Source organism: Centrocercus urophasianus, unplaced genomic scaffold (assembly GCF_019232065.1).
Source record: "Centrocercus urophasianus isolate 14NV4802_14NV808 unplaced genomic scaffold, USGS_Curo_1.0 seq_30, whole genome shotgun sequence".
NCBI lineage: Eukaryota > Metazoa > Chordata > Aves > Galliformes > Phasianidae > Centrocercus > Centrocercus urophasianus.
This window is the reverse complement of record NW_024884867.1, coordinates 3,557,677-3,585,243: the sequence shown is the minus strand read 5'-3', so window position 1 is coordinate 3,585,243 and position 27,567 is coordinate 3,557,677. Positions and strand designations below refer to the sequence as shown.

The window sequence follows — 27,567 nt, the reverse complement described above, 5'->3', positions numbered from 1 at the left end:
CCGCCCGGCCGCCTGCGGGCCCCGGGGCATCGCCCGCTCTCGCTCACCCGGCGCGGCGCTCGGCGCGGAAAGACAACGGCGGGACGAGACGAGGGGCGGCGGCGGGCGGCTGGCGGTGGAAGAGGCGGCTCGGCCCCGCGCCGTGCCCGGCTTTTCCAGTCAGGCGCCGCGCGGGGGAGCCCGGCCTCGAGCGTCCTCCGTCGCGCCTGCGCGCGGGCCATTAAATGGGTGCGGGGCGGGCGGCGGAAGGCCCCGGTTACGGCGGCTGAGGAGAGACAGAGTCGGGCGAATAGGGAGCGGGCGCGCGAGGCAGCCGCGGAGGGGCCGGAGGCGGGCAGGGCGCGGAGCCGGCCCGGTGCGCGTGAAGCGCCCGAGGGGTGAGAGCGGGAGAGCGGGGAGGAGCGCAGCCGGAGCGGGAAGCGCCGCGGGCGACCGCGAGGCCTCGAGCGGAACGCGGCGCCGTGAGGAGATCCGCGCCTCCTTCTGCGCCGCGCCGGGCCGCGGGGCGAATCGTGCCGCGGGCGCTCCGGAGCCGGGCGCTGCGCTGCGGGGGGCGGGCCGGGCCGGGCGGGGAGCCGCTCCGATGGAGCCGGGGGAGTGGAGAGCCCTTGTGCTGTTGTGCTGCGCGGTTATCTGTCCGCTCGGCTGGTTGCGGGGTTTGCTCCGGCCCGGAATGTTTGCTCCTGACGCGGCGACGCGCGTTCCCAAATGAAGTGTCTCGTTTGTTTTTCGCTAGGTCCATGGTTAAAGGCTTTGACGTAGCCATGGATAAAAGAGGAGGCATAACAGAAGCTGAGAATGGTGATGCTTTTCTGGAATTGAACAGAACTGCGACGAAATACCCCCATCGCTATACGAAAGTAAGTGCCTGTGGAAGTTGTGCGCGGAGCTGTTGGCCGCGGGTAACGAAGGAGGGAGAGCATGGTTGCAAGCAGCCTCTGTGTGGGTCAGGACTTGCTGGAGGACACAGGGCACACGTTATGTGTGATGTAGCTGCACAGCCCTGTCCTCAGCAGACGTTTCGTTACCACTGCTTTATTGTAGTACCTGAGCACTTTAGAGCGTGTGCTGGAGGGGCTGAAGCATGCTGCTCTTGTAGCTTTTCTCAGCATTTGTGCTTCATAGTTCTATTTTCAGCAGTGTTAGTTTAAATTGGCCAATTTCTTTACAACATACAGCCCACCAGATGTAATCGCAGCTTCAGTCTGTGCCTGTTAAGATGCCTTTTGTAATTTTACTTGCAGTTGCTCATAGTGAGGTTTTAGAAGCATGTTCACATGTGATTCTAACTAGTGCTCAGTGTGAAAGCTTTAGCACAGGTGCTCACATTTAGCTGTGATAACCATTGTTCTTATACTCAGTGTGTTAACTAACTTGCAAATAAAGATCCTTTCAATATGGAGCTAATATACTGTAGGGCTTAATGTTCAAATTTTGTTTGGGCTTTTGGTATCACTGCTGAAACATGCTTTTAGAAAACTTTTAATGGCAGTTGTTTTTTTTTTTCCCTGTTGCTGAAAGCTGTGGGAACAGGTGGTCACTGCTTTGTGTAGAAATCTATTAACTTGTTTTACAGCAAATGGCTCAAAGTGTGGAACAGAGTGAGACAGCATGCTGCTGCTGCTGATTGTGTTATCTTACTTGAGAAATGCAGAACTGTTTTATTCTTAGAGATTGTGTATTTTTTTAAAAGGAGAAAAGTTATCAGTGAGACTCTGCCCTGCTGAGATAGCAGGGCTGCCTTATTTTGACTAGACATTAGAAAGAAGCCAAGCAGCTTGGTGTCACAGTGGCAAAACTGATGTGGGAATAGTATGGCTCTCTCTTTCCCTCCCTTTTCTTAGACGAGATGTACATCTTAACTGAAGATGCAGAGGGTAGTAGTGTTTGGAGCTTGATATTGAATTATTCCTGAAGTGGAGGAGAGGAGTTATCTTTAAACTGCCCGTTAGAAAATCTGTGCCTGTCCTTGCTTGGTATTGTTCAGCTCCTCATAGAAAGAGAAACTGAATGCAACTGCAAATTGAGTGCTTTTTTGGTCTGTACTCAGTGCTGGTGCTTAGTATGTGAATAAAGCAGTGCAGCTGTATATCCAGTAGTGTTATTGCCTGTAGTTCTGATCAGAATAAAGTGGCAGAATTAGTGCCAGAAAGCACCAGTCTATTATCTGCTGGTTTCCAAAGAGTCTGATTTCTCACCCTTCTTGACTCTTTTAAAATATCTTGCCCAATACTGCTGTTTTTCTTTGGGTGAACTGTTTTGTTTGATATCACTGACAGCATAAGTGGTTTTCACATGATCAGTTTAGTACTATTCAGGGTTGGGAGGGACACTGCTTCAGGGCATGTGCTGCTGATTTAGAGTAGGGAGAGAGCTCCTCTAATAATTTAGATTATTTTACAGTGGGACAACAGCTGGTTCATGTGATGAGTCCTTGTGAACTGCTTGAACATGTGTTCAGTGACAGCTAAAAATACCTTTTTCTCTTTCCTTACAAGCCCTGTTGTGTGAATTAAGAAAAAAAAATGAACAAAGGAAGAAAATAAGCTGCACTGTGGAAGTGCTGTCATCAGTCTACTCTTAAGACAAGATGTTGTCTATTCCAGGCTGTGTCTTCTAGTGCTTTAGAAGCTGTTGCTCCAGGGTGTGCAGCTCATAAATGAAATGCTCTTGACTTCAGTAGAAAAGTTGCAATGAAATCTGTTTGAAGTTTATGAACTCCCTCTCGTGGCCAACAAAATAGTGAATTTCCAAGTCTGGTATTGGACAGTGTTGTCAATAGTCCTCATACCTACATCAGGCTATGATAGTATTACAGCATCGATGTTCCTCGTAGATCAAAGTTTATTTTGGGAGACTGTGGGCAGAGAGTCCAGCCTCCTTCTGTTTAAATATTTGCTGTCCAGGTTGTCAGATGGTGCTGGGGAAAAACTCGTTTTGCTGAGGGCTAGTACAGGGTTATGCTCAGGAAGTACATTTTATGGTACCTGGGTAAAACTTGGCAGAGCTTGTTAGTGCAGCCACTGATCTGGTTTTAGATGCATGGGGATGATGATGTGAAAGCTGTTGTGTAAATGCTTTACTCTTGGACGACAGAGCCTTCTTCAGTATGGCTGATGTGGTGTCTACTGTTAGAAGGGAGGCAGGTTGAAGAAAGGCCATCTACAGAAGATATATAAACAGTTAGAGATGTGCATCTTTACTATGTGTAACTGTGATTCAAAGCACTGATCGCACCATAAGAGCTTTTGGAACGTGGCAAGCTGCAGTGAGAGGTAGATTGCCAGTCTCCCTGCAATGGCTGGCTAGTCAGGGTGCACAGCTATCAACTCAAGAGTGTATTTGGTAGCTGGTAGGAAGTGTAAAACTGAAATATCAATCAGCATCAATTTGTCTTGGGTAGAATAACTATAGGTGATATTTTGTAATGGGTGATGGTCAGAAATGGCAAGCTTGTCTGGAATTTCCAGATCTGCTTTAGTAATTGATGTTGTGTAATGCTTTTATTTTTACAAAATGAATCTTGCATAGCATTGAACGCAGCAATTTTCATTCCATCTTGAAAACTTGCTGGCTCCAATGTCAGTATATCTGTTGTGCTTGTAAGCTAAGTTGTGCAGGGAAATGGATGAGTAAACAAGGCTGGTGTAGACAGTCTTAAGTGTTAGTGAAGTCCAACCTGACCTAGTAAGGCTTAGTACTTCATGTCAGTGTGGGCTTGAGGTTAATGTTCATGAGTAAAACTGATTCTTTTGCTCTTGTCATCTACAGTAGAGTAGATATGAGAAGAAATATGAATTTACTTGCTAAGCACTGCTGCTACTGCTTTGTCATATGCCTGAAGTCATTCTGATTTGTCATGTAAGTCTGTATGACTAGTTCCAGATCATTTTCAGAAACCAGCTTTCAGGATCATTCAAACTGTTAATTTGTTTGGAAACCTTTGGTTTCTGGATTATATGAGTCCTATACTGACTCATATAAATGTTGCCTGAATTCTAAGTTACTCAGTGAAATACTCTCTTGGCACCTGAATCACACTCTAAAATTTGTTCTGTGCTGATCATGATGCTGTAACTTACTCTGCATTGTATCAGTGTTACAGGTGAGACTCCTTGATTCTCAAACAGCATTACCTTGTCTGCAGCATAGTAGATAGACTTAATGGGAGGTGAGCTGTATAGTCCTGATTAATGGATAGTTTGCTCAAAGGCTACTGGTGAAAGAACTGAAAAATAAACTAATTTCAACTTTTCACTGTCTTATTTAACAGGAAATGAACACATTGGGAAACATGGCTTGTCAGATGAAATGGTTACATTGAATAGGTGGTCTGGAACAAACATTTGAGTCACTTAAATCTTGTCTGGGTGAGAATTCAAACTGCTTGCTTTTTTTCTAGGAGGAACTGCTGGATATTAAAGAGCGTCCCTACTCTAAGCAAAGACCTTCTTGTCTCTCTGAAAAATATGACAGGTATTTTCTTGATTATACAGAAAACTGCATGCATCAATTTCGAAAACAGAAGTTAAAATATCAAGTAGTTCTTAGCTAGAAAGTTTCTCTTATTTTGCTGCAAGTGTACTGAAGTGTTTTCAGAAGTAATAATCCAGTAGAGGAGGCTGGATGCTATAGTTGGGAAATTTATGCTTGGAAATGTAAGATTCATCAGAAAATAACTTTGCACTGTGCAGATCTCACAGACATGCAAAAACTATGCTTCAGCATGATTTTTGTGCTGTTTGATTTACTTAAAGAGGTACCCAGGATATAGGTGGGTGTACAGCACTGACGAGGTCATGTTGCAACAGGCTGACTTGCTTAATGGATTGCTCTCCCACGTTAACAGCGTACCTCATTTTAAAATGAAGGTGAGAGGATTCCTGGCTTGTGCTGAGAACATTGCTGAACAGCAAGATCTCCAATACCAGATTGTTTTTTTTGGACAAGTATGAGATTGAGAGAGTTTCCAGAATGCTACTGAGACACTTGATCCACTTGAGTTATTTTTATCACTGTGTCAGGCGAACTTCCCTGATACCTGGTGGGATAACCTATGTTCTACAGTCTAAGCATATATGATATACTTACATTTGTGGATCTGGAATACCATATGAGGTCATGAAGTGTAGTAAGTTAAAGATTGAGAAGTTAGGTGGGAGGTGGATCTCATTTGTGCAGATAGTGAGTTCTAGTTTTCAGCAGCAGTGTTATGGTTTCTTTACTAGACTAGAAGTAGTAAGCAATCCTGCAACTTTGTTTCTTTGTTTTCATAGTGATGGTGTCTGGGATCCAGAGAAGTGGCATGCATCTTTATATCCGAGTTCAGGGAGGACTTCACCAGTGGAAAGCTTTAAAAAAGATTTGGATTCAGATCGGACTTCTCTTATGCGTAGGATAGTAGGTGAGTGTGCTCTTACAGGACAGGAATCAAAGTTAAATGTAAGCTGCTGGCAAAACCTTTCCTTTGGGATGAGAAATGATAAAAATATCTGAAAATTGATTACATGAAATAAGTATCAAGGAGACATTGGTGATTCCATGTGTAACTTGTTTCTGGTATGCAGGTAACTCCATGAAACTTAGCAGTCTGTTATCACCTACTATTTTTTCAGTGTACTAGTAAGTACATCTGTAATTATGCAGTTACAGAGGGTAGTTTTCTGTGCTTCAAGATTGGGTAAGTACTAGATGAGAGCAGGGACTTTCTGGGTGATGGAACAATGATTCCTAAATATCCAGCTGTGAATTTCAATTTTCATCTTTCTGTGTCGCATGGCTAGGTTAGCCTCACAAAAATAAATTATGGATATTATCCTTCAAAAAGCTCTAGGATAGCAGCAAGGCTGTGGAATAGAAGGCTATCTTGTGGATAACTAGCTTGTGCTTGCTGTTACATTCAACTAAATACTTTGTGTGATCTTTGATTTGTAGATCCGAGAGAGCGAGTGAAAGAGGATGACTTGGATGTTGTCTTAAGTCCGCAGAGACGAAGCTTTGGAGGTGGCTGTCATGTAACTGCAGCTGTTAGCTCACGCCGAGCAGGCAGCCCATTAGAAAAAGAGAATGATGGTGTCCGTGTTATTGGTGGACGTAGGATTGGCAGTGGAAGAATTATCTCTTCACGTAACTTTGATAAAGACCACAGGGGTGGTGAAAAAGATATACGTGATTCTAGAGATGCAAGAGACAGAGATCGTGAGAGGGACTACAAAGATAAACGCTTCAGGGTTTGTTCTTTTTTCCTGCTTAGATATTAACGTGGTTTTGGACAGTCTGCATTAAAAGTGACAGGAACAGACTAACTGCAGTTCAGTGTTCCACACAAGTGGGCTTCTTAAAGAGAATCTTTGTGATCTAATGGATGAGCGCTCAGAGCTTCAGGTGTCAATCCTTTTCCAGAAGAACTGGGATACATCCAGTTCTGTGTATCCTACAAACATCTCCTGTGATAAATGCAAGATACTAAGAAGTCTGATAGTTCATAGTGCTTGACCTAGCTGTTGTCAGCAGATGGAAGCTTTTATGCTTCAAGATATTTGTTTTAAACAATACAACATACCTTCCTCTCAGGAAACAGAACTGAGTTTATACAGGCCTTTGCAGACCAATAGCCTTCATTGTTGAAGCAGAAATTCAGCTGTAAAGTTTAAAATTGAATAAGCAAGCTGAATGTGCTTTAAAAAAGAAAAACAAGATGATGGGTGGGAAATAGTGTCATCTGCTTTGGAGGTCAGGGAGGAATGTTATGAAACTACATTCAGTGGTTAACTTAGTATTTTTAACATCCCACTTCAGAGGGAATTTGGTGATAGCAAACGTGTCTTTGGGGAGCGGAGAAGGAATGACTCGTACACAGAAGAGGAACCTGAGTGGTTCTCTGCTGGTCCTACAAGTCAGTCTGAAACGATTGAGCTCACAGGCTTTGATGACAAAATTCTAGAGGAAGATCACAAGGGGAGAAAACGTACAAGAAGGCGCACAGCCTCGCTGAAAGAAGGTAATGGTACATCTGACAGAGGCTCTTCTGTCTGTTCCGTGTTGCTGGATGTAGACATGATTCCGTTACAGGTATGGGCAAGGGTCGGGGTAACGCAGTTTACCAGCCTCTGTCCTGCATGGCTTTAGGTTATGCTAAAGCAGAAGGCTTATGAGCTGGGGAGTAATGTTGTATCACTTACAAAGTTTTTGCAGTCTGAAAGGCAGAACTGAGGGTCTGGAAGAAACTTTATGGATATGGACAGCTTTTGGGAATTTGTAGGCTGCTGAAAGGATTTTGTCTACTTCTGTATCTTAATGATAGAGAATTGGTTTAAACTAAGCTGACTGTGCTTTGAGATACTTCAAATATTCTGTTTCCTATGGTAGTGCATGCATTAGAAATACTGGGTTGGACGTACAGCTGTACAGCTGCATACAGCAACATAAATTTAAATTGAATTTGGAGGCTAAATCTGAACCCTCTGTGGTTGTTGGACATCACAGCTCTAGCACTGCCCTAGCAAAAACTGTAGTGCAAACTTGACTGAGGTGAGGAAGATGGCTGCTTAATGCTAACAATTTTACAGCTGGGCAAAATAAACCAGTACTCTTCAGAATTAAGCTGTACTATATTAAGTGAATACATAGTTCCAATTACATTAGGTTTGTGTTAAGTTTCAGCCTTCTTGCAAGCTTAGTAACCCTTTATGTGTATACTTCTCTTGCTGAGGGGAATAGGAGCAATACTTACATTACTTACATATATTCTTAATAATATTAAGAATGTTTATATCAAGTACCAGCTTTCAGGGAGCCTCGTCTATGGAATTTCTAGGAAGAAAGCAGAAGCTTCCAAAGGATTCTTCATGGAAGAACAGCTGCTGTTACCATACTGGAATAGCTGTATCTGTTTGTCTTCTTAGTGTAACAGTACATCTCATCTGTGTTCTGTGTACTTTCCTGGGTTGATTAGGATACAGTTAACTACTGTTTCAATGGCAAGTCTCATTTTCACCTTTTGAAGCAGATAGCCATAATTACAGACTAGAATTCCTTTACTGAAGATGTAGCAAGTCTTGGTTTCTGTTGTGGCAGACTGCAGCCATTGCAGTCTAGATAACTTCTGTTGGAAGGAGCTTCAAAGATCCAGTCCAACTGCCTGACCACGTCAGGGCTAACCTAACATTAAAGCACGTTACTGACAGCGTTGTCTAAATGCTGCTTGAATGCTGACAGGCATCAGCCATTTCTCTGGGGATCCTGTTTGTGTTTAACCAGCCTTACTGTAAAGGATTTTTTATGTCCAGTCTGAAGCTCCCCAGCACAGCTTTGTGCTGCTCCTATCAGAAGCTGTAATGGCTGGGTGAACGTATTGCCTGTTAGGTGCTGTTTGCATAGGAAATACTTCAGTGTAGTGACTCAGCAGCTATTTGATTTTCTTCTTAAGGGATAGAATGCAATGGTGGAGTGGCAGAAGAAGATGAAGTGCAAACTGTCCTTACCAATGAAACTCCAGCAGATCAAGAAGTTCCCAGGGAAGCTGTCTTACAAGAACCAGCTCCAGGGGAGTTTGACTTCAATGAGTTTTTTAACTTGGATAAAAGTGTTCCTGGCCTGGCTTCGGTGAGCTTTTCCTTTAAGCTGAGTGTACTCATAAGAGAAACTTCAGATTGCTACTATGTCCAGTTACAGTGTCTTGCTTTTAAAGTTGCTTAATGTGATGTGCAAGTCTAAGACAGCCTTTCAGAACTTGAATTTTGGTGTGCTAGGACACTACTTCTGAATGTTCTCTCTTTATCTCTAAAGAAAGTTTGAGTTTGTAATAATGCAAAGAAGGAAGAAAGACTCAAAATCACTATCTTGTTTGTTGCTGTTGTAAATAGTATTGAGCACCACTTGTTTCAGTGAACTTCTCTGGTGGCAGAAAGCTGTTATTCCTTTGGTCTGAAACGTTGTATGATGAAACTTCATCTATACCCATTGAGCAAACTTTTAATTGGACTCTCTTGCAAGATACAAGAAGCTTTAGTTTAAGTTTTACAATGCTCTGCCGTTGAAATTCATGTAGCAAAGGAGTAAACAGTCTCTGTGAATGGGAGTGGCTTTTGATTGATCAACAAAGTCCCGTTCAGTGAAGCCAGGTCAGGCTGAAGGGAGAAGGAGCTGGCTGCTAGACTCAGTTGATCTGAAGAATGCAACCCTCTTAGGCACAGAGTAGTTCAGGATGTGAAGTGCAAGCAGGTAGCCCTTGGCTGCTGGCCTTCTGCCCCACCTGTTGTGGAATACTCCAAGGCTGGGGAGTTGTCCTTGCACATCATCCAAGGCTCTGTCCTTGGAGCTGAAGTGAGTCATGGCTGCAGGAAACTCGGCTAATCAAAGTATTGCTTATGTGCTGTGATAGGGACCAAGACTGGCCCATATCTGGCCAGAATTGCTATTATATTATAACTTGCTTTATCTCTTTTAGAGCACGCTTCTGCTGCTTTTCTCACACATCCACTTTGAAATGATATAGGTGCAGCATTTAGGTGATGCTGTTTCAGTTCTTATTTAAATCTGAACAAATTTTTGGTATAAATGAAAGATGTAATAGACTTTTGCCAACACTGGTTATACAAATGCTATTATATTTTGAAGGAAAAAGCATTTCAAAATTTCTAAACTCCAGGGTCCCCATCTCATTATCTATAACAGAATAATCTTGGTTGTACAGTGAAGCCTCTCAAAGATGCTTCTGATGGTAAGCTTCTGTTTTTTTTGTTTTGTTTTTTTTTTTTTTCCTCATAATCTAGATGATAGAAGATGTGCTAGGGGAAGGTTCAGTGTCTGCCAGCAGGTTCAGCAGGTGGTTTTCTAATCCCAGTCGTTCTGGAAGTCGGTCAAGCAGCTTGAGATCTACACCCCATGAGGAACTGGAGAGACTAGCAGGTAAGACTGCAGAACAATGCGTGGTCTCTTTCTTTTCTGTTCCCTCCTACTTGTTTAATGAGAATGTGGCAGGTACACTTTAGAACAGTGCATCTCCCGCAGTTCAAGCACCTGATGTTCTTTTGGAAGTTCTTAATGTAAGCAGCTATAAGTTCTGTTTTTATAAGCGTTCTTGTCGTTCTCATAATGACTTTTCAGCTGACCTTGGGCAGAGGGTATGAGGCGTAACTTCAGTGACCTGTTGAACTTGGTTACCAGTGTATGTTCATCTTGAGACATTGGGTTGGTAAACTGATGTGGCAGTGCTCCTGGTTTTGCTGTTTCAGGTCTAGAGCAAGCCATTCTCTCCCCTGGCCAGAACTCTGGAAACTACTTTGCTCCCATTCCATTGGAAGACCACTCTGAAAACAAAGTGGACATCCTAGAAATGCTACAGAAAGCCAAAGTGGACTTAAAACCTCTTCTCTCAAGTCTTTCAGCCAACAAGGAAAAGCTTAGAGAGAGCAGTAAGTGCCTCTTCAGATATCGTGGAGTTCTCATTGTGCAGTACCTTAAACCAAGAGGCTTGGTGTTCTGGATACATCAACTACCAAGTCCAGAAGTAGGAAGCACTACAGGTTTACTGGCACTACAGACCACAAAATCAGCAAATCTTAGTTATGTTAGTGTCTTCACTAATTCTTTTCATCCTGATCACAGGATGACATCAACTCTCAGACCGTTTACTGGCCAGTAATGATCATAACTTAGGATGATGCAAATCTTGAGCTGAGATTCATGCTTTCTCTGGCCTTTATTTAAGCTTCTCATGCTTGAGACTGGTAATGTCAGTTCAGAAACTGTAGTATCTGAACTCTGGTTTACCAAAAACTTGTTTTAATTCTTGCCGGGATCTTCAGTGGATCACATCGATCCATTAAGTGCTGGGATCTAAAAAGATGAACGACTGCTGGAGGATATTAGTGTTTCTTCAAACTGTTAATACTAAAATCAAATCTCTCAAGACTGTTGCTAGTACTTGAGTCGCAGTGATCTGTTTGCTGTTCTGTTTTCTAATTAAACAATTAACCTTGAGGTACAACATAGGAACAGATTTGCCTCAGATACACTAACCTAACTAGAATCATGGGACTGCAGGTAACTTCCTGTTAGCAGTTGCCAGCAAAAGTGAATTCTATTTTCAAATGAGTTCAGGGCTGACTTAAACTTGATGTTAAAGGGACTTTTCAGTTATGCATTTGCACGTTTGGCACCATAGCACGCATGGTGGTACAAAAATACATGTGTTCTTTTTTAAATCTTAGTCTTGTTCCAAATTATTTTCCATTTGGCAAGCAGCATGTATTGCCTTGTGAAATGGACTGAACAAAATGTAATGCTGTTCCACAATCTGTGTGAAGCAACTGGGTATGAAATCATCCAAGAGCTGCAAATATTCTTAAGCATCCATTTCAGGAGCAGGAACTGTCTGGCTAACATGTGGAAAACATTTTCTTAATTTGACTTAAATAGAAGTGCAAGTCTTTTCAATGTTCTGCTTGGTCTGAATTTCCTACTAAACCATTTCTAAACTTTGATCCTCACGAAACAGCAATGAAGGAATAAAGAACTGGGGGAAGCTTCCATTCACACTCTGACTTGTTGTGTATTCTCATAACTTATGAGTACTACGGAGTTTCCAGTCCAATTCCTCTCCACCAACGTCATGCTTTTCCTTCATGTTTCATTCTGCATGTCTCAATCATTGCTTCGTCTCGCCTTCTTGCCCAGATTTCCAAAAAAATCTTGTTTCTTTGGGTCAGTGCTTGCTTCAGCAATTCATAGCATGTGCCTTTCTCTTTTCTGTTAAGGTATCATACCTTGGGACAAACAAACTGGTCCATAATGCTTGTCTAGCCTTGTTATCAGTTTGCATATATGCATGCACACAAATGCAAGTACTGCTTATTAACATTTGTACCTTATTCTGATTACGCCAGTGAAATCTTTCTGTAATGGCTCTTAATTTTGGGGCAAAAAAGCCTACTTCAAACTTAATGCACACCAACTAAGTGTGCAACTGATTGTCCAAAGCATCAAGGTTTCTCCAGGTATGTATCCTCTGTACCTATGATAGCTTCAGGCAGCTTGACACTCCTTACACTGTGGCTGTAAGACAATCTGAAATAAAAGAAATAGAATTTTCTGAGTTCAACTCAGTCTTTTCATGAGAATATTCTCTATTAAAAGTAAATGAAATCTTAATATGCTGTCAAATGAAGTAATGGCTTGGTAAATTAAAGGTAATGAAAACTTAACAGGCTCTTGCAGTGCCTTACATGCTCTTATTTGTGCACAATGATACCTCCAGTGTGAATATGAAGATGTCTAAGTACAGGTAAGATGCTGTTCAGCAGCTGGTGCAGATATCAGAAAACAAGTTTTTGGCTGTTACCCTGTTTTCAAACAGTTTGTATTCAACTCTTGCACAAGAATGGAGCTTGCTTTTAAAAAGGGCACTGTGGTTCACCACTATTTCTTCTGTATTTCTCAGCGCATTCAGGAGTTGTGCTTTCAGTGGAAGAAGTTGAAGCTGGGCTTAAAGGCCTAAAAGTGGATCAGGAGGGGAAAGTTGCTACCCCATTTATGGCAGAGCAAATGGAGGAGTCGTTGAACTTAGCTGGCTCCAGACAGATCAAGAAAGATGGGGATATGACTGCATTTAACAAACTGGTCAGTAGCATGAAGGCAAGCGGGACTCTACCTTCACAGCCCAAAGTCAATGTAAGTAACACACAGCTGTCTCTAGTGAACTGTTAATGGATCTGTGTGAAGATTCAGGATGCAAATTGAAAACCCCTTACATTACACTTCTGATAACGTGTGGGGCTTGGTTGAATCCGGTGGCATGATATTAAATAGTGGCTTTCATTTACCATTTTATTGCTTGAAGGTGGAAGAAAGCAGTAATAAAACAGATGTGCTGTTCATTTTCTCCAACCAAAGCAATTAGGTTTCTGTTGGTTTTTATTATAGAGGGCACTGCTCTGTAAGTTCCTATACTTGAACTTAACTTGTCAATGTTTTGATTAAAAGCAAACTTCTTTGTTAAAAAAAAAAAAAAAAAAAAAAAAAGAAAAGGGGGCATGGGCCGTGCATAGCAGATACCCTCAGTCAGCTCCTTGTAGAAGACATGCTAGAGATGAGTGAGTGCCTCAGTACTGCTGTTCAAAGACATCTGTCAAATATGTCAGTTAGGTGTCACTAATGCTTAGCTGAAGCTTGTATTTCTTGCTGTACCAGTGTTCCTTATTTCTGCATTGCTTCAGTTGCCCACTTGCCCTAGCATTTCTCCTAGTTTGCACAATCAAATTCAGGGGTCAATGTTGTACTTTGGAGTTTATTGAACTGTTTGCATGCAGTCTAACACTAGTTTTCTTGAGGAATATCAGTGAGCCTGCTCAGCCTTTAACTTGGCTGGGATTTTGTTTGGCTGATGACTAAACTGTAGTCCTCAGAACAGACAAAACTGTTAACATCACTGAGACAGGAATGTGGATTGTGTCTTAGTGAATACATTGCTTGTCATATTGAGGTGTAGCTTAAAGTGTTTTCATTTTCTTAGCAGAGCCTTGAGAGTCATTTAATGTCACCGCCAGAGATACCAGGCCAGCCTCTATCAAAAAATATTCTGCAGGTATTTCTTATAAGCTGTTTAGATTTTTCTTTTTCCCTACTAGGAAAGAAAGAAATGCAAAATAATGTTTGGAAGTAAGGCTTTAAGGCAGTTGTAAGGGGTCAGACTATTCTCCCTGTAAAGGAAGCTATTTACAACTGAACTGTGAATTTGTCTTATGATGTGTGTCCCATGATTATAATTTGAAAGCATACAAGGGTTGCTATGAAAGTAAGACTTTCTATTTTATGTTTGCCTGCATGTCAAAGGCAGATGTTGGTGAGATGGCAGTAAAGGTTAAACCTGTCAGTATTGTTATGTTTTGCTGCTGTGGGATAGATGGCAGCAGAGGGGCAGCGTGTTGAAGTGGCATCTGACATGGAAATTTGTGCAAAGTAAAGGTGTGGAATGGAATTCCTCTACATGTCAATGGGTGCCAGATCTCTCCTACATTCATTGATGCTTGCTGAATGTTTGTGGAGACTAAGCAGGGGATGTCAGCACAGTGAGGTGCTGAGTGGTGTGTTTCAGCAGTGTGACAGTGGTCACCTTCACTGGTGCAGGTTTGTACAAGCATGGCATGCAGGCTCTCGTTAATGGCTGGCAGAAATGCACAGCTAATGGTGGTGACTTGAAAAAGAGTGTTTTGCAGCTGAGAACTTGCTTTATCAGTGTGACTGTATGTCTTGTATCTATTGTAGTTCCTATGGAAGTAAATAGGAGGTGTTAGTTCCAGAGCCACTTCTGTGAAACCTGGCTAGGTGTCTAATTCTACCAGATTTGGTGTCTAGTTGCACAAGTCAGCCTTCTCTTCTAACTTGCTAAAAATAGCATAGCCTGCAGTCCAGTAAAATGAACCCTTCTGTGTAAATTGATCTGCTATTCTGAGCATTCTTCTGTTACGTGTTCATAGGAACTTCTTGGTCCACCCATTACCAGACCTGCTTCATCAAATGTCTTAAGTGGCCTAATAAGTGGTTTGGAACCTGGAGCCTCTTTACTGGGACAGAGGGCGCCCTCTCCTCCTATCCCACCTGTGTTTCCAACTCGAGCTGCTTCTGCAGATTACCTGCGCCATAGAATATCTTCACCTATTGGTATGACTTGTTGCAAGACAGTGTTTCTTATGGATTTTTGGAATGATTCCACTTTCTTTTAGAGAACTCTTCATAGAACAGTGAACTTGGTGACATTGGTAGACAGGTTTGCCTCTTGACTGTGTACAAGATGTCATCCTTGTTGGTCTCTGTTTAATCACAAAAATCTAGAAGTCAGCATGAGCTGGAACTCAGAGTAAATTCTGGTGTATTGAAATGTGGTCTGCTACATAAACTAATTTTCACCTGGGAAATAGTTTATTCTCTTTATAGCAGCTGGCACAGCGCTAGGCTGTAGGTATGTAACAAGCTGATAGAGCACTGCTGTAGCTGCTGCTGAGCAGTGCTTGCACAGTGTTGAGGCCTTGACTGTTTCACATTCTGCAGCCCCAGTGATTAGACTGAGGGGCACAGCTAGGCAGATAACCTGAATTAACCAAAGAGTTGCTCCATGCCACGTAATGCTCAGCAATAAAAAGAGGAGTGGGTTTAGGAAGGAGGTTATCTTTTGCTTGGGAACTGACTAAATGGGAAGCTGAGAATCTTGACAGGGGATCTTTAATTCGGGTACGAATGGTTTACTTAAGGGTATATATCATATGCTGGGGGGGAGGTCTGATAGTGCTTTTAGATGCAGCTGTTGAATGTTTTTCATTAGGTTTTGGACAAGGTTCTCAGCAATTGCTCGGTGATCCATTTCCAGGTGTGAGGAAGCCCATGAGCCCAGTTGCTGCACAGGTTAGACTGAAGTGCTTTTTGCTTGTATGTTAAATTGTATGTTAAATTTGTTAATAATCTTTCTCCTTATATTTTGGAGTCCAGAAAAAACTCGTGGAAACAAGTTTGAGTAAACATGTAATATGTGCTTGTTCTAGTTAACTCCAAGTATGAGAATGTGGAGTCTAATTTAGTACCATCTCAAAACCTCATTGTAATTAGAACTATTTTAGGCTGTATTAAGAGCTTTTAAGCATCTGTTGTCCCTCAGTAAAATAGAGGCTGTTAGTGGGGAGATGCTTTGTGAAGGCATAGCAGTAAACCTTTAGCATTATCTCTTTCAAAAAAAAAACTTTGATTTGTGGTGTTTTCTTTTCCAACCCAACTCCACTTCAGATGAGTCCCCTGGAAATACAACAAGCTGCATTAGAGGGACTAGCATTACCACATGACTTAGCCATACAGGCAGCAAACTTCTATCAGCATGGCTTTGGAAAACCACAAATGGACAAAAACAGAGATGGCTATAGAAACAGGTAGGTGTCTGACTGCAAAACATAAAAGGCATGTTGTCAGTTGTTTTCCACTTGGATATTTCCTGTCAGAAGAGACTGGTGCTAGTGTGACTTGGGCTTGTATTGTTTATTGGCAATCCTGACTTTCATTCTGAGCCATGAGTAGAACTGCCTCTAACTTCCTGTTCTTCAACAGACAACAGCGAGTGACTAAATCACCTGCACCAGGACACAGAGGGAATACATCTTCTCCAGCCCCCACAGCATCCATCACTAGCATGGTCAGTACCCCAGTACACAATGACTGTAGAAAGAGCTGTAAAGGTAGCTGCAGTAACAAGATCGTGGCAACCACAGTCAGCAGAAGAATGTAAAGATTGAATCACAAGGGCAATATTATAATGACAATGAAAGGATTAATTGCATGTGATGCTTTGAAAAATAGCCTTTTCTGATTGGTGGGTTACCCAGAACTGAAGAAGCCCCACTAATGTTTCCTTGACCCAGTCTTCTCAAACAAAAGGAAGATAACTATATAGAAAAACTAGGCCTTCATATTTTGATGCCCAGGCTTCCAAAAGATAAGGGTTGAAAGTTGCTGGGCACTGTAGAAAACACTGGTCTGCAGTAGGGTTATGAAGTGACTCACCTAAATGAAAGCTGAAATAGTATCTTTCAAAAAACTAAAGCCTCAAACCTGACTGTTGCCTCCCCATCTTCAGTAGTATGTTGCTTTGGTCTAAGCTTTCCAACTAATCAGTCAAGTACTTGCAGTGTAGGGCCAGCACAAGACATTAGCTGCTAAACAGTTGCAAGAACTTTTTATATGTGTAACAAGTGTTACATAACTTCAAATGGGGAGAGGGACAGCTAAGGCAGTAGTTTTTCCTGGATTTGTCTTCCATGAGTTAATACAAGTAAGGTTTCAACTAGCTCTGTGAGAAACAAAGATAAAACTTTGACAAAAAAAATAGAGAAGTACTTGAATTACAGAATAAAGGGATGAAATATAGTGAACCAAAGTAATTGGTGAATTAAGTAGCTGATTAAACAGAGCTTCAAATGGAAAGGGTATACAAGAATTGATGTCCACTCACAACTAAGGTAGTGCAGCCTTGGCAATAAGCACTGACTGCTTTCTACTGTTCTCTGCAGCTGTCTCCTTCCTTTACACCTACCTCAGTGATTCGCAAGATGTATGAGAGTAAGGAAAAGAGCAAAGAGGAGCCAGTTTCTGGGAAACTGAAAGTCAGTGATGGTAAAGATGAAAATCAGAGGCCAAATGAAGGTATTGTAATGGCTTTAAACTAACACACATGAATGAGACTTGTAATAGAATTGAAGAGCTATAGTACATGTGTCCTGACTTAAGATACCTCTGATTTCTGGAGTGCAGGCTGGTATAAAAAAAAAAAAAAAAAAAGGATCTATAAGAAGGATTAGAGAGCTATGAAGGAGATGTACACCTGAGTGCATTCTTCCAGCAGTGTTAGGTTTACATCTGTTATTCTTGTTTGTAAATGGTACTGACCATAGGAAGCCTGGGAAAAAAAACTGCTTATTTACAGCTTTTTGGATGAATTAGCATATTAACAATATTAATTGCATACAATACCAGCAATTGAATACAAGCAACTTACAGCCCTCCTGCAACATCTTAACTGAACATCTTAAAGCTGAGACCAATTAACCTCTCCCAGATGTAGCTGGTTGAGGAAGTGTTTTGTCACATTGACTGATATACGTGGCTGTTAAGAAGAAATGCTTAATACTGACTGACCCAGTAAGACTAGTGTCCAGTTGCCATTACATTGTACTTAGTACTATCAACAACAGAGAGGTAGCTTAATGCCATTCAGGAAAGCCAGAAGTTTCCTATTGAATATAAATAAAGTTCAGTTAGTCCTGGAATTTAGCGATCTAATAGTCATCACCTTTAATTTTCATTAGATGCAATCTCTAGCTGTGGATTATAATAGCTGTATTCAATTCTAGCTACAGATAATCTACTGTCTAGTTCTGTGGAGAATGCAGATCAAGAAACTTTGCCCACCTTAGGTACCAAACTACCTGCACTGCAGCGCTCTGCATGTTCCACACCTCTTACCCAAGCAAATCGTTGTACCAAAGAGCAAGACTACAGGCCTAAATCAGCTGGTAGAAAGACTCCCACGATGGCCTCCCCAGTACCAGGAGGCCCTTTCCTCCGTCCTGTTCATCAAGTACCCCTTGTTCCCCATGTACCAATTGTGCGACCTGCTCATCAACTGCATCCAGGATTGGTCCAGAGAATGCTGTCGCAGGGGGTTCATCCACAACATCTTCCTTTACTGCAAGCAGGTAAATCATACTTTGTCCCTTAAGTTAAGCCCTTTCATGAATATGCCATCATTTGCACTGGGAACAAATTGGTACTTAGTACTAGCAATGTTTATTACATGAAAGCTCTTAAAATCCAGGTAGCAGCTTCCAGTCCATCTATAATATGTTAGTTTTGTTTCAAGGTCCTTCTACCTATTAGGTGAAACTTCCTCATTGCTGTTCAACAGGTATGCTTCCTCCTGGAGTGGACCTGTCTCACTTGCAAGGAATATCTGCTCCCATCCTTGGCCAACCTTTTTATCCCTTACCAACAGCCAGCCATCACATCTTAAATCCACGCTCTGGGACACCTTTGCAGCTAGCAATGATGCAACAGCAACTACAAAGATCAGGTAAGCTAAAACATGCAAGGGGAGTGTGAGGTTTTCAAATGCTGGCAGGGTGTTCCAGTTAGTATACTTGTTGGCTAGCTTTAGTATACAGGAATAAGAGGAAGTTACTTTATCTACACAAGAATAGTGATTATGAATATCTAAATTGCCAGAGTAGTTTTGCCTACAATGGGTTCTCATACCAGAAGAAAATCCAAGTGAAGCATTCAGCTTCAAGATGTGTTGCTATTGATGGATCTGTGTCTTGCAGCACGTGTGCAGTCTTTCCTTCCTTTCTGGGTGAGAAAGGCCGCCTATCTACCTCCAGTAAGATGTTCTCTGCTTTTTTTCCAGTGAAAACCTACATGGTACTGTGTCCAGAACTGGTAGTGTTTGTCAGGCGGTTTGTGGGAGTACTGACAAGAAAATGAGCAAGGGGGTCTTGATTTCCCAGGACTAATAGAATGTAAAAGTCACGTTCGGTTTACGTGCAAAATGCTCGTATGAGGTATCAGTTGCTCTAGGGGAAATTGCACTGTTGGGTGAATTCACTACTCCACTTCAAATAGCTTTACACTTCACAGGCACTGGAGCACAGGGATCACCTGCTGGTGTGCAAACAACCCCTCAGAATGTGTCGTCTCGGACTGGATTATCTCACGGGCACACGCAGCTTGACCATCGTCCCAGCCAGAGAAGTGGCTCTCCCATTGGCCTTGCAAAGTGGTTTGGTTCAGATGTCTTGCAGCAGCCTCTCCCTTCCATGCCATCCAAAGTCATCAGTGTAGATGAACTGGAATATCGGCAGTGAACAGTGACCACTGGGTGGGACACTTGTGATTCTTTAGACTGGATAAAAATGTCCATAGTCAGGACTTCACCTCTTTGTTTTTTTGGGGCTTTTATTTTTAGCACTCTGTGCAAGATTTCTTTTGAAAGACTAAAGCACATGGCACCTGTTCTGGTCTCATGTCTGCATCAAGACTAAGGGATCCATTATGGCTTGAATAGTGAAGCCTGAAGAAATTTAGATGCAAGACAAAGCCAGTTTAATCCTGGAAGTGTCTATTTTTTGGTTTTGTAAGATATGTGAATGAAGTGCTGATATTCTCTAGTGTAGGGGTAGCAGCTATAAATTCCTCCTGCAGAGAACTAAATGTATAGACCCTTGTGTACAGACTTGTGTATAAACAATCTTTTGTATATATACACATAGAATAGCTTTTTTGAATCTATACAGCTGTACATAAGAGTAGCTGATGACAGTTAAGCTTTAGTTGTGCCTATGGTTTGGATCTTTCTCCATTGTACATGTGGGAGTTTAAGATTAAAGTTGCATATCCTAAGTGTGAGTGAACAGGATAAAGTTGCTTTGCCTTTTCTTGCTGCTCATCTCCTGTAGGTCTCCCTCAAACACATCTGTCAAGTACTGTGCACTCAGTGTAGCTAGCATCAAAGTGAAAAAGCCCACACCTTGCTGTCTGCATAACAGAAGTCCGATTCCTTGTGTGTATGACTCTTGCCATCAAGTGAGAGAATTGTCTAGTCTTCAAATGGCATTGAGGTACAGTGATATTAAGCCAAATCTTCATCTGTCATAAGCAGAGACTGTTGGTACCTACTGGTCATAGTTCTTCCAAGAGGGCTGGTGCTGGTCCTTGTTTAGCTGCAGTATTTTCCTTGTTTTAATCTTCCAAACAAGTTACTGAAGGTCATCAAAATGGAGCCTTTAAATCCTCACCCTTCAACTCCTCAGTCATAGGTGTGGTATGTTCTATACTGCCTTCCCTTCTATGCACAGAAGGGAGTCCCAAGAACTGTCCTAAGTCTGGTGTGCATCTACTGATGCAATTACTGTGAAACTTGCTTTTGGAGTCTTGTTCTGCGGTTTGAAAGGGGGAGGAGGGGGTAGTTTTGTGATCTTACTGTGTATATTTGGTTTTTAAAATACTATGTTCCTTTTAAGCCTGTTTCACTTTCCTGAACAGTTCAGTGTTTTTTCCATCCTTTACTGCATGGTTCTTCACTTCACTTTCTCACTTGTGTTAAGTCTAGTACTGCTGTCATGTCTTCTATCTAGCTTAGGCCAGTGTGCTTTTTAAAAAAAAAAAAAAAAAAAAGTGAAAGCAGAACCAGAATTGCTCTTTCAAAGTCTCACTGAATGCAAAACCAGCAGCAGAAAGAAAAAAAAAAAAAATCACTTGACTAATAGAACAATTGTCAGCATGCTGTGGTGGGTTTGTTTCAGTCTAGCAGAGACAATGTTGTATGGAAATAGCAAGCTGATATTAGATATGGAATCTGTTGGGGGTCACCCATATTTCTAGTGGTTGTTCATAAAACAATCTCTGTAAAACATGCAATCACCAGCTTGTCCTTGTAAGATTGTTTTCATACTTTTTTAACTTGACACTTTCCCAGTAACATTCTGTAAATAAAGTTGATTCTACCAGCTGTCTGTATCAACTGCTCTGGAACTCATTTCAGTGTATGGGTGGCTTAGCATTAGAACCATGATTTGAGCTGAATCCCCAGGAGGTTTCAGTTTTTCAGCTTCCATGTTCTTCCATGTGAATGATGGATCTGCTTTTGTTTTAGGATGTTACCAGCTCTAGGGCAGGTCCTGTTATCTAAGTGCAGCAGTTTGCCTGTACCAGCAGTAAGCAGTTTAAAGGCTCATCTTGACAGTGCCAGGGTTTAAGAGTAAGGAATGAAATACTGATGTACCAGATGCACACGCAGCAGCTGCTGAACCCTGCTCTGCCACTAAGCAGCACCTAGAGGAAGGGTGGATGAGCCTCTGTTCATAATAGCTTCCACCCTCTGCTGTACTGCTTCCAGTCATGTAGTTGTTAAGGAAAATTTAAGTGCTTGAACTAAACCCCATTCAAAGCTCAGTAGCAACCTCTGGTGTGAGAACAGTTTTTTCTACACTTCAACATCCCTACTTCCATTTTTGTAGGAGTGACTGTTGCAACTGTGATAGAGCTCTAACTGAAACAAAAAGCTTAGCTTTATTCACTTCTATTGTGAAACAAAAGTACTGCTTTAAGAGCTGCCAACTTTTCCTGCACAATTAAGTTTGGAGAAGTCAAATAACCAGGAAATTCTTTTAAGAAAACTCAAAAGCTTCCAGTCACTAACAAAGTACAGGCATCGAGCTTGTTTCCACCGATAGAAACAATTGAAAAAGTGCCTACTCAAGATCAAAACCTAGCATCTTCTCCACAACTGCAGGACTACTAACCTTGAAGAATTCCATCAAGAACATCTGAGATAAAGGCAGCCAAAGCTCATATTTTCTGTCCTTGAGTTCTGCCTTGTAAGATATGGTTCTCCAGCCTCTGCTTTTTGGTTTGTTCTAAATTAGAGCAGAGTAATTTCAGCTGTGTGAACTCTTCCAATTTGAAGTCATCACAGGCATCAAAGCTTCTTTTGCCATTATAAAAAGTACTTAAAAGTTTTTCATCTCTCAGCTCTGCTAGAATGGAACACTGCACTACAGGCTCATCAGAAACATTTTTTTTCCCATGCACTAATTTACTACCACAAAGAGCAATATCCTTTTCACTGTTTAATAGAAGTAGTCTGTTCCTTGCCATTTGGAAAATGAAAAGTCAGGCACAGTGACAAAGCGTGGGAGAGCAGTTTTATTTCTTCACAATCTGAATGACATCCTCATCTTCAAGAGTGTGGTCCTTGCCCACTTTCTGGGGGTTGTGTTTAACAGAAGAACCCCAGACCAGTGCACTGAAAGAGGGGGAAGAAAAATCAAATTAAGGAGACTTAGAAGTATAATCTGCAGAGCCTAACAGCAGTTATTTCTGTCCCATCACTAATACAGAAAGCAATGCTAAGAGCTATTTTTATTCTCCTATAAGTACCTGGATGAGTGGTCTATGTGAACCAGAGACAAGCAGATCAAAACAAAGTATGAAGTCATCCAAAACACTCGGGTATATAGGACAGCAGCCCATAACACTGCATCTACTGCTACTTTCTAGTCTAAATAAAAGCATTTTCACCAGAGAGGAAATTAGTCCAGGAAAGGGCAGAGAAATATCAAATATAACAACTTATATATTAGATTTAGTTGCAGGGAGATCTATTGCTTTCTACATTCCAAATTAAATTCCATTTTTATTTCTGACTTATAAACAAATGGAAGAACAAAGCATCAGGCTAATTGCTTTCTACTTGCCAGCAATCATTCCTTCACAAAATACTTACTATTTAAAGTCTTTAATAAGATTTTTGTGGATCTTCATACAGAAGTCCTCCACTGTCGTCTTGCAGTAAGGCAGCACTACAGGAGAGGTGTAGTCTGGGAGCTGCCCTTTAGGTTTGGTGTAGCTGTAACACAGAGCAGTCAGTCAATGCCAAAACCTCCTCTTGCAAATCTCCATGAAATTTCATAGGTTATGGGCACTGCTGTACCGGGTGCTTGTGCAGAGTTCACCAAGCTCATGGTGACAACAGACATGCTGTCTGCTGGCGTTTGTAAGCTGAAAATGCATCTGAGTAGCCAATGCCTGTAAGCAGGTTCTCCCTTCTAACTGCAAAAGGTTTATCACGGGTGAATTTTCCATCGTTGCTTAGAAGGTGACAAAACCTGGGTAGCTGAAGAGGTTACCTACAGTTTGGTGGTTGTAATCTGTGGCTCTGGGGTTTATTTTTGGCAAACAGCTCAGTGTATATTAGAATGAAAGCTTACTGTCTATAGCCCAGACACCTGGCATATTAAATTCCTTTTTACAGTATCTTTTATTTCATCTTGTCACAAGAAGATGGATACATTCAGAAGATTAAAATTGCTGTACTATGAGCAGTAATCGATTCGTTCACAAATTCACCTGAAGAGATGCATTAACAGTGAGGTAAACCTGTAATATTTTATAGTAAAAATATCCAGCATGGTAGATTAACTCAATTCAGGTCTGTTCAGAGACAGCTCATGGTCACTCAGGAAAAGAGGAATACCTCTAATATTAACAACTTTGCATCAAATTTGACACAAAGTCCATTTTTTCAGGATTTTTAAAACATATCCGGGAGTTTCAGAGATCTTCATTTAATCCCTATACAAGAACTTCTATACAAGAAGTTCAAAGCACTTGTGACTGATAGGAAACTCAATCACACAACAGCAAAGGGCAGCATGATCTCTGACTTACAGATTAAACACTTTTCAGTGACAAAAGAATCATTTGAAAGCTAGAGCTCTAAGTTAGTGGAAAAGCATATCAGAACGATCATCTTTCACCCTTTCTTAAGATGTTATTCAACCCCAGCCTTACACAGAGTGCAGCAATTAGGACTCACATTCGTACTAGCTTCAAGTAGTCCCAAATTTTCTCCAGCAGATCATCGAAGTTCCAGCGATGATGGGCAGATATTGGTACACAATGGGGTACTTTGTAAATGATATCTAGTTCCTCAATGGAAATCTGGTCAATTTTATTTAGGACGTAAATGCATGGGATATAAACCCTGCAAAGAGAAGGATACAGTGCTACAGCAGCCTAGCAGCAATACACTACTGCCATCACTGGAAACAAAAAGCATCATTTTTGAAAAGGACAGTAAGGTGCTAAACATCAGTTATTGCTAGCTTAGCTTCTGCAGAAAGAAGATCCATAAGCAATTATTTTCTTTGGAATATTAACTGCTACGATACCAAATGCAGGGTCTCAACAGTACCTGTTTCCTTCAACAACATCAATGAGGTCATCAGCAGTGGCATCGCTGCGCAGCGTGACATCAGCATTGTGAATTTTGTACTCTGCTAAGATGCTCTTCACTGTTTCAGCATCCAGCTCGCTCTGAGGACACTGAACGTACAGACAGTGCGAACAAATGGAGAACTCACCATCAAACTGAGTCTTACAATTAATAATACTAGCACTTAGCATATAGGTTACTAGAAATAACAGCTGCATTGTAAGTTATTGGACTTGAGTGATTTTCAATCACAGAATCATAGAATCACAGAATGGCCTGGGTTCAAAAGGCCCACAGTGCTCATCAGTTCCAACCCCCTGCTGTGTGCAGGTCACCAACCAGCAGACCAGGCTGCCCAGAGCCACATCCAGCCTGGCCTTGAATGCCTGCAGGGATGCCTCCAAACTATTTTGCCATAGTTTGTCTTAGGACTGGAAAAAGAGATTTAAACCATAGCCTTATTAGCATCAATGCCACTGATGGCTGCAGATGGACATTTCAACAGAAACTTGCCTGAATACTAATTCCAAACTCAGCCAACTAAGAGTACCTGAATCCCAGCAGAGTTCTGGCTTCTTACACCTATGGCTGCTTCTATGCTTTTAAATATTCAATTAACTGGAAAATCAAGAGCTGTCAAGGCTTCAAGGCCTGGAATGCTGAGCTTTCTTCATCTCTTCTCCAGAAGAGCGTTTTCAAGCACTTTTTGCTTAAAGAAACATTCCAACTTACTGTGGCTGTAAGATTAATGCCTCCTTTATCCTTTTTCTTAAAGCCGATATTGGGGGGCTTGCTATTCAGACGTATTCCAAATCCCTCCAGTTCATTCTCAATGATTTTCTTGTGACCGAGGGGTTTCAGCACATCCAGAACAATCAGAATGAGATTACAGGTTCGAGCAACTGAGAATCAAAAAAGTTAAGCCTCAAAAAAGTATGCTCACACACTGACATGAAGCAGCACATAAGACAGCTCAGTGGACTGAGAATATAAAACCCAGGTCATTGTGGTTATTTAAGTTTGGTGTGAGATTTCTTGCACAGTGCAATAAAAAATGCTGGAAAAACCTTCCTTTTTATCTACATTCAGACACACAAGGATGACAATAAGCTACATAAGGATGACAAAGCAGCATCTGTGTTTAATAAGGATTCTCATCTGCCTTTAAAATTGGTAGCAGACTTTCAAGGCAGTGTCAACATATGACTTCATGTTTGCTGAGTTTAACTGAAACAAAGCAAAAAGACAATGGCTACTGCTTCACACTGAGCAACCAAATTCCAGCATACAATCCAGCTTCATAAATCTGTCAGAAACTGCAACTTCATTCTCATAAGGCACATTAACTGAACCAGTATTGGATGCTGTCTCCAAGCTCCAATAAGCTCACCTGCAATGACTTGCCGTCCTCTGCCTTTACCATCCTTGGCACCTTCAATAATTCCTGGTAGATCAAGTAGCTATTGATCAGGAAAGGAAAGGAACTTATGAGAAGAAAATGTTTATTTTTAACATAGATTCTACTTTTACTTTTCTTCTTATGCTGCTGACTTCACTGCAAACTTTAACAGGACAAACAGCAAAATTCTTTCCACTTTAATTCTTACATACAGCGTTATCACTATTTGTAGGCTGGAACAGATCATTTCAGAGTATGAGAACCACCACTGGAACTTTTCTCCAGGAAAAAAAGCAGAATAAAATTAGGACCTCATGGAAACATTTCCAATGTATTCTCAAACACTTTTACAGATAAATTCCAACCTGCTAACACCAAACGAGGCTATTCTGCCCTGATACCATCACATCTCTGTATACAGTCTTATCTTCACAGACATCAGAAGATCTCACCTGTATCTTCGCTCCTTTGTATCTAATGACTCCAGGCACAGTAGTTAGTGTAGTGAACTCATATGCTGCCACTTCAGAGTAGACACCAGCAAGATTACTGAGCAAAGTAGATTTTCCCACTGACGGAAAACCCACAAACCCAATGCGGGCATCACCCGTCTTTGCAACATCAAAACCTGCAAGTAAGTAACAAAAATTGAAAAAGCACCTAAAGCTGGCCATCTCCTCAATTCCTACAGCTCTGCAGTGCAATCCCACCGTTAGTTTTAATACTGCTGGAGTGAAAGACGGCAAAGTTTTCCTGCCAGGCGAAAAGCAGGACCCAGCCCTCACAATCCACCTTCACCACCGCACCTCAGCCGGCTGCCCTGAGCACAGCTTCCCCCAGACACACCGTTACATACAGAGACAGGCGTCCGCTTCGCGGAAACCCCTCGAGATCTGCAAACGCACCGTTATACCCGCCGAAAAGCAGAATTTTTATTTACTCTCCAGATTCACCTCAATGCCCCGCGCAGGGCCACAACCCCCAGCTAAAGGCACAACGCGGCCCGGCCCACGCACCTTCCCCAGGGCCGCCGCCGCCGCCTCCCTTGGGTGTGATGAGCTCCCGACGCAGCTTGGCCAGTCGCGCCTTCAGCAGCCCCAGGTGATGCGCCGTGGCCTTGTTCTTCTGCGTGCGGGCCATCTGCAACAGCGCGGGACCGAGCGCTCAGCCGCCGGGCGGGCCCTGAAGGCCCCCCCCCCGCCGTCTGACGGAGCGGCTCGGTGCCGGACCCCGCGCCGCCCGGCCGGGCAGAAGGCCGGCGCGTTACCTCAGCCTCAATCTCCGCGATCTTCGCCAAAGTCCCGCTCATCGTGGCGATGCACCCCCGCCTGCCGCCTCACCGCAACGCCACTCCTTGGGCCCGGCCGGCAGCGCGCAGGCGCACAACGGCTTCTCGTGGGAGGGAGAGCGGATCTCGCGAGAAGCGGTGGGCGGGAAAGGACGGCGGCGCGTGCTATCCGGGCAGTGTGCCTGCAAGCTCGCTGAGGCGAACCGAACCGAGCCGGAGGCGCTGCAGCGCGCCCTGTGGCGCCTCGTGCAGCGCTGTGAGGGAAAAGGCGGGAACGTGTGTGAGGGTGGGGGAGAAAGAGGAGAGGGAGTCGATGTTTGCACTCGCTTGTAAAAATCTACATGTAAAATTGGACGTGGCTTTTAATGAGAAAATAGCCTCTGCCAAGCACTATATAGACGCATTTAAAAGGATGCTTGCAGAACCTCCTGCTCCACCAGCCAGGATTCTGAGCATTACAGGATCCAGAATTTAACCTTGCCACAACTTTGCTTGTGGAATTGTTACGCATCGCTTGACCTACGGTAAGAAGAAAAGCCGAGAGAGCTCTTTGCACAGCTCTTTGTTATCATC

At 42.4% G+C, this 27,567-nt stretch overlaps 2 protein-coding genes across 4 annotated transcripts; one reads left to right on the top strand and one right to left on the bottom strand.

Moving 5' to 3' along the window:
• The first annotated feature begins 322 nt into the window (after positions 1-322).
• Positions 323-21,040, top strand: EIF4ENIF1 (eukaryotic translation initiation factor 4E nuclear import factor 1). 3 transcript variants are annotated; one of them, XM_042828921.1, is made up of 19 exons: positions 323-377; positions 737-860; positions 4,403-4,476; positions 5,277-5,404; positions 5,935-6,230; positions 6,799-7,000; positions 8,429-8,604; positions 9,774-9,909; positions 10,236-10,415; positions 12,443-12,672; positions 13,517-13,585; positions 14,478-14,661; positions 15,320-15,399; positions 15,775-15,914; positions 16,090-16,174; positions 17,049-17,181; positions 17,889-18,233; positions 18,443-18,607; positions 19,171-21,040. In XM_042828921.1, the coding sequence occupies exons 2-19, from the start codon at positions 741-743 to the stop codon at positions 19,395-19,397; spliced, it is 2,970 nt and encodes a 989-aa protein (XP_042684855.1). In that variant the 5' UTR covers positions 323-377; positions 737-740; the 3' UTR covers positions 19,398-21,040. The 3 variants fall into 3 exon arrangements, with proteins under 3 accessions (XP_042684855.1, XP_042684856.1, XP_042684854.1); XM_042828922.1 differs by having other exon boundaries at positions 13,514-13,585; positions 17,952-18,233; XM_042828920.1 differs by having other exon boundaries at positions 13,514-13,585.
• A 1,178-nt stretch (positions 21,041-22,218) lies between these two features.
• Positions 22,219-27,079, bottom strand: DRG1 (developmentally regulated GTP binding protein 1). Its single transcript, XM_042828839.1, has 9 exons — positions 26,974-27,079; positions 26,723-26,846; positions 26,159-26,334; positions 25,698-25,767; positions 25,040-25,209; positions 24,287-24,417; positions 23,909-24,076; positions 22,817-22,939; positions 22,219-22,336 (listed from the first exon to the last, which is right to left on the bottom strand). Exons 1-9 carry the CDS (start codon positions 27,013-27,015, stop codon positions 22,237-22,239), a joined length of 1,104 nt encoding a protein of 367 aa, XP_042684773.1. The 5' UTR covers positions 27,016-27,079; the 3' UTR covers positions 22,219-22,236.
• Positions 27,080-27,567: the final 488 nt, after the last annotated feature.

Coding starts and splice junctions, on each gene's coding strand:
- EIF4ENIF1 (XM_042828920.1), top strand. CDS start 741: ATGGTTAAAGGCTTTGACGTAGCCATGGATAAAAGAGGAGGCATAACA. Junction 12,673..13,513: donor CTTCACAGCCCAAAGTCAAT/GTAAGTAACACA, acceptor TCATTTTCTTAG/CAGAGCCTTGAGAGTCATTT. Junction 18,234..18,442: donor TCTTCCTTTACTGCAAGCAG/GTAAATCATACT, acceptor GCTGTTCAACAG/GTATGCTTCCTCCTGGAGTG.
- DRG1 (XM_042828839.1), bottom strand. CDS start 27,015: ATGAGCGGGACTTTGGCGAAGATCGCGGAGATTGAGGCTGAG. Junction 25,210..25,697: donor AGGACGGCAAGTCATTGCAG/GTGAGCTTATTG, acceptor TTTGATTCTCAG/TTGCTCGAACCTGTAATCTC. Junction 24,418..25,039: donor GCATTAATCTTACAGCCACA/GTAAGTTGGAAT, acceptor CTGTACGTTCAG/TGTCCTCAGAGCGAGCTGGA.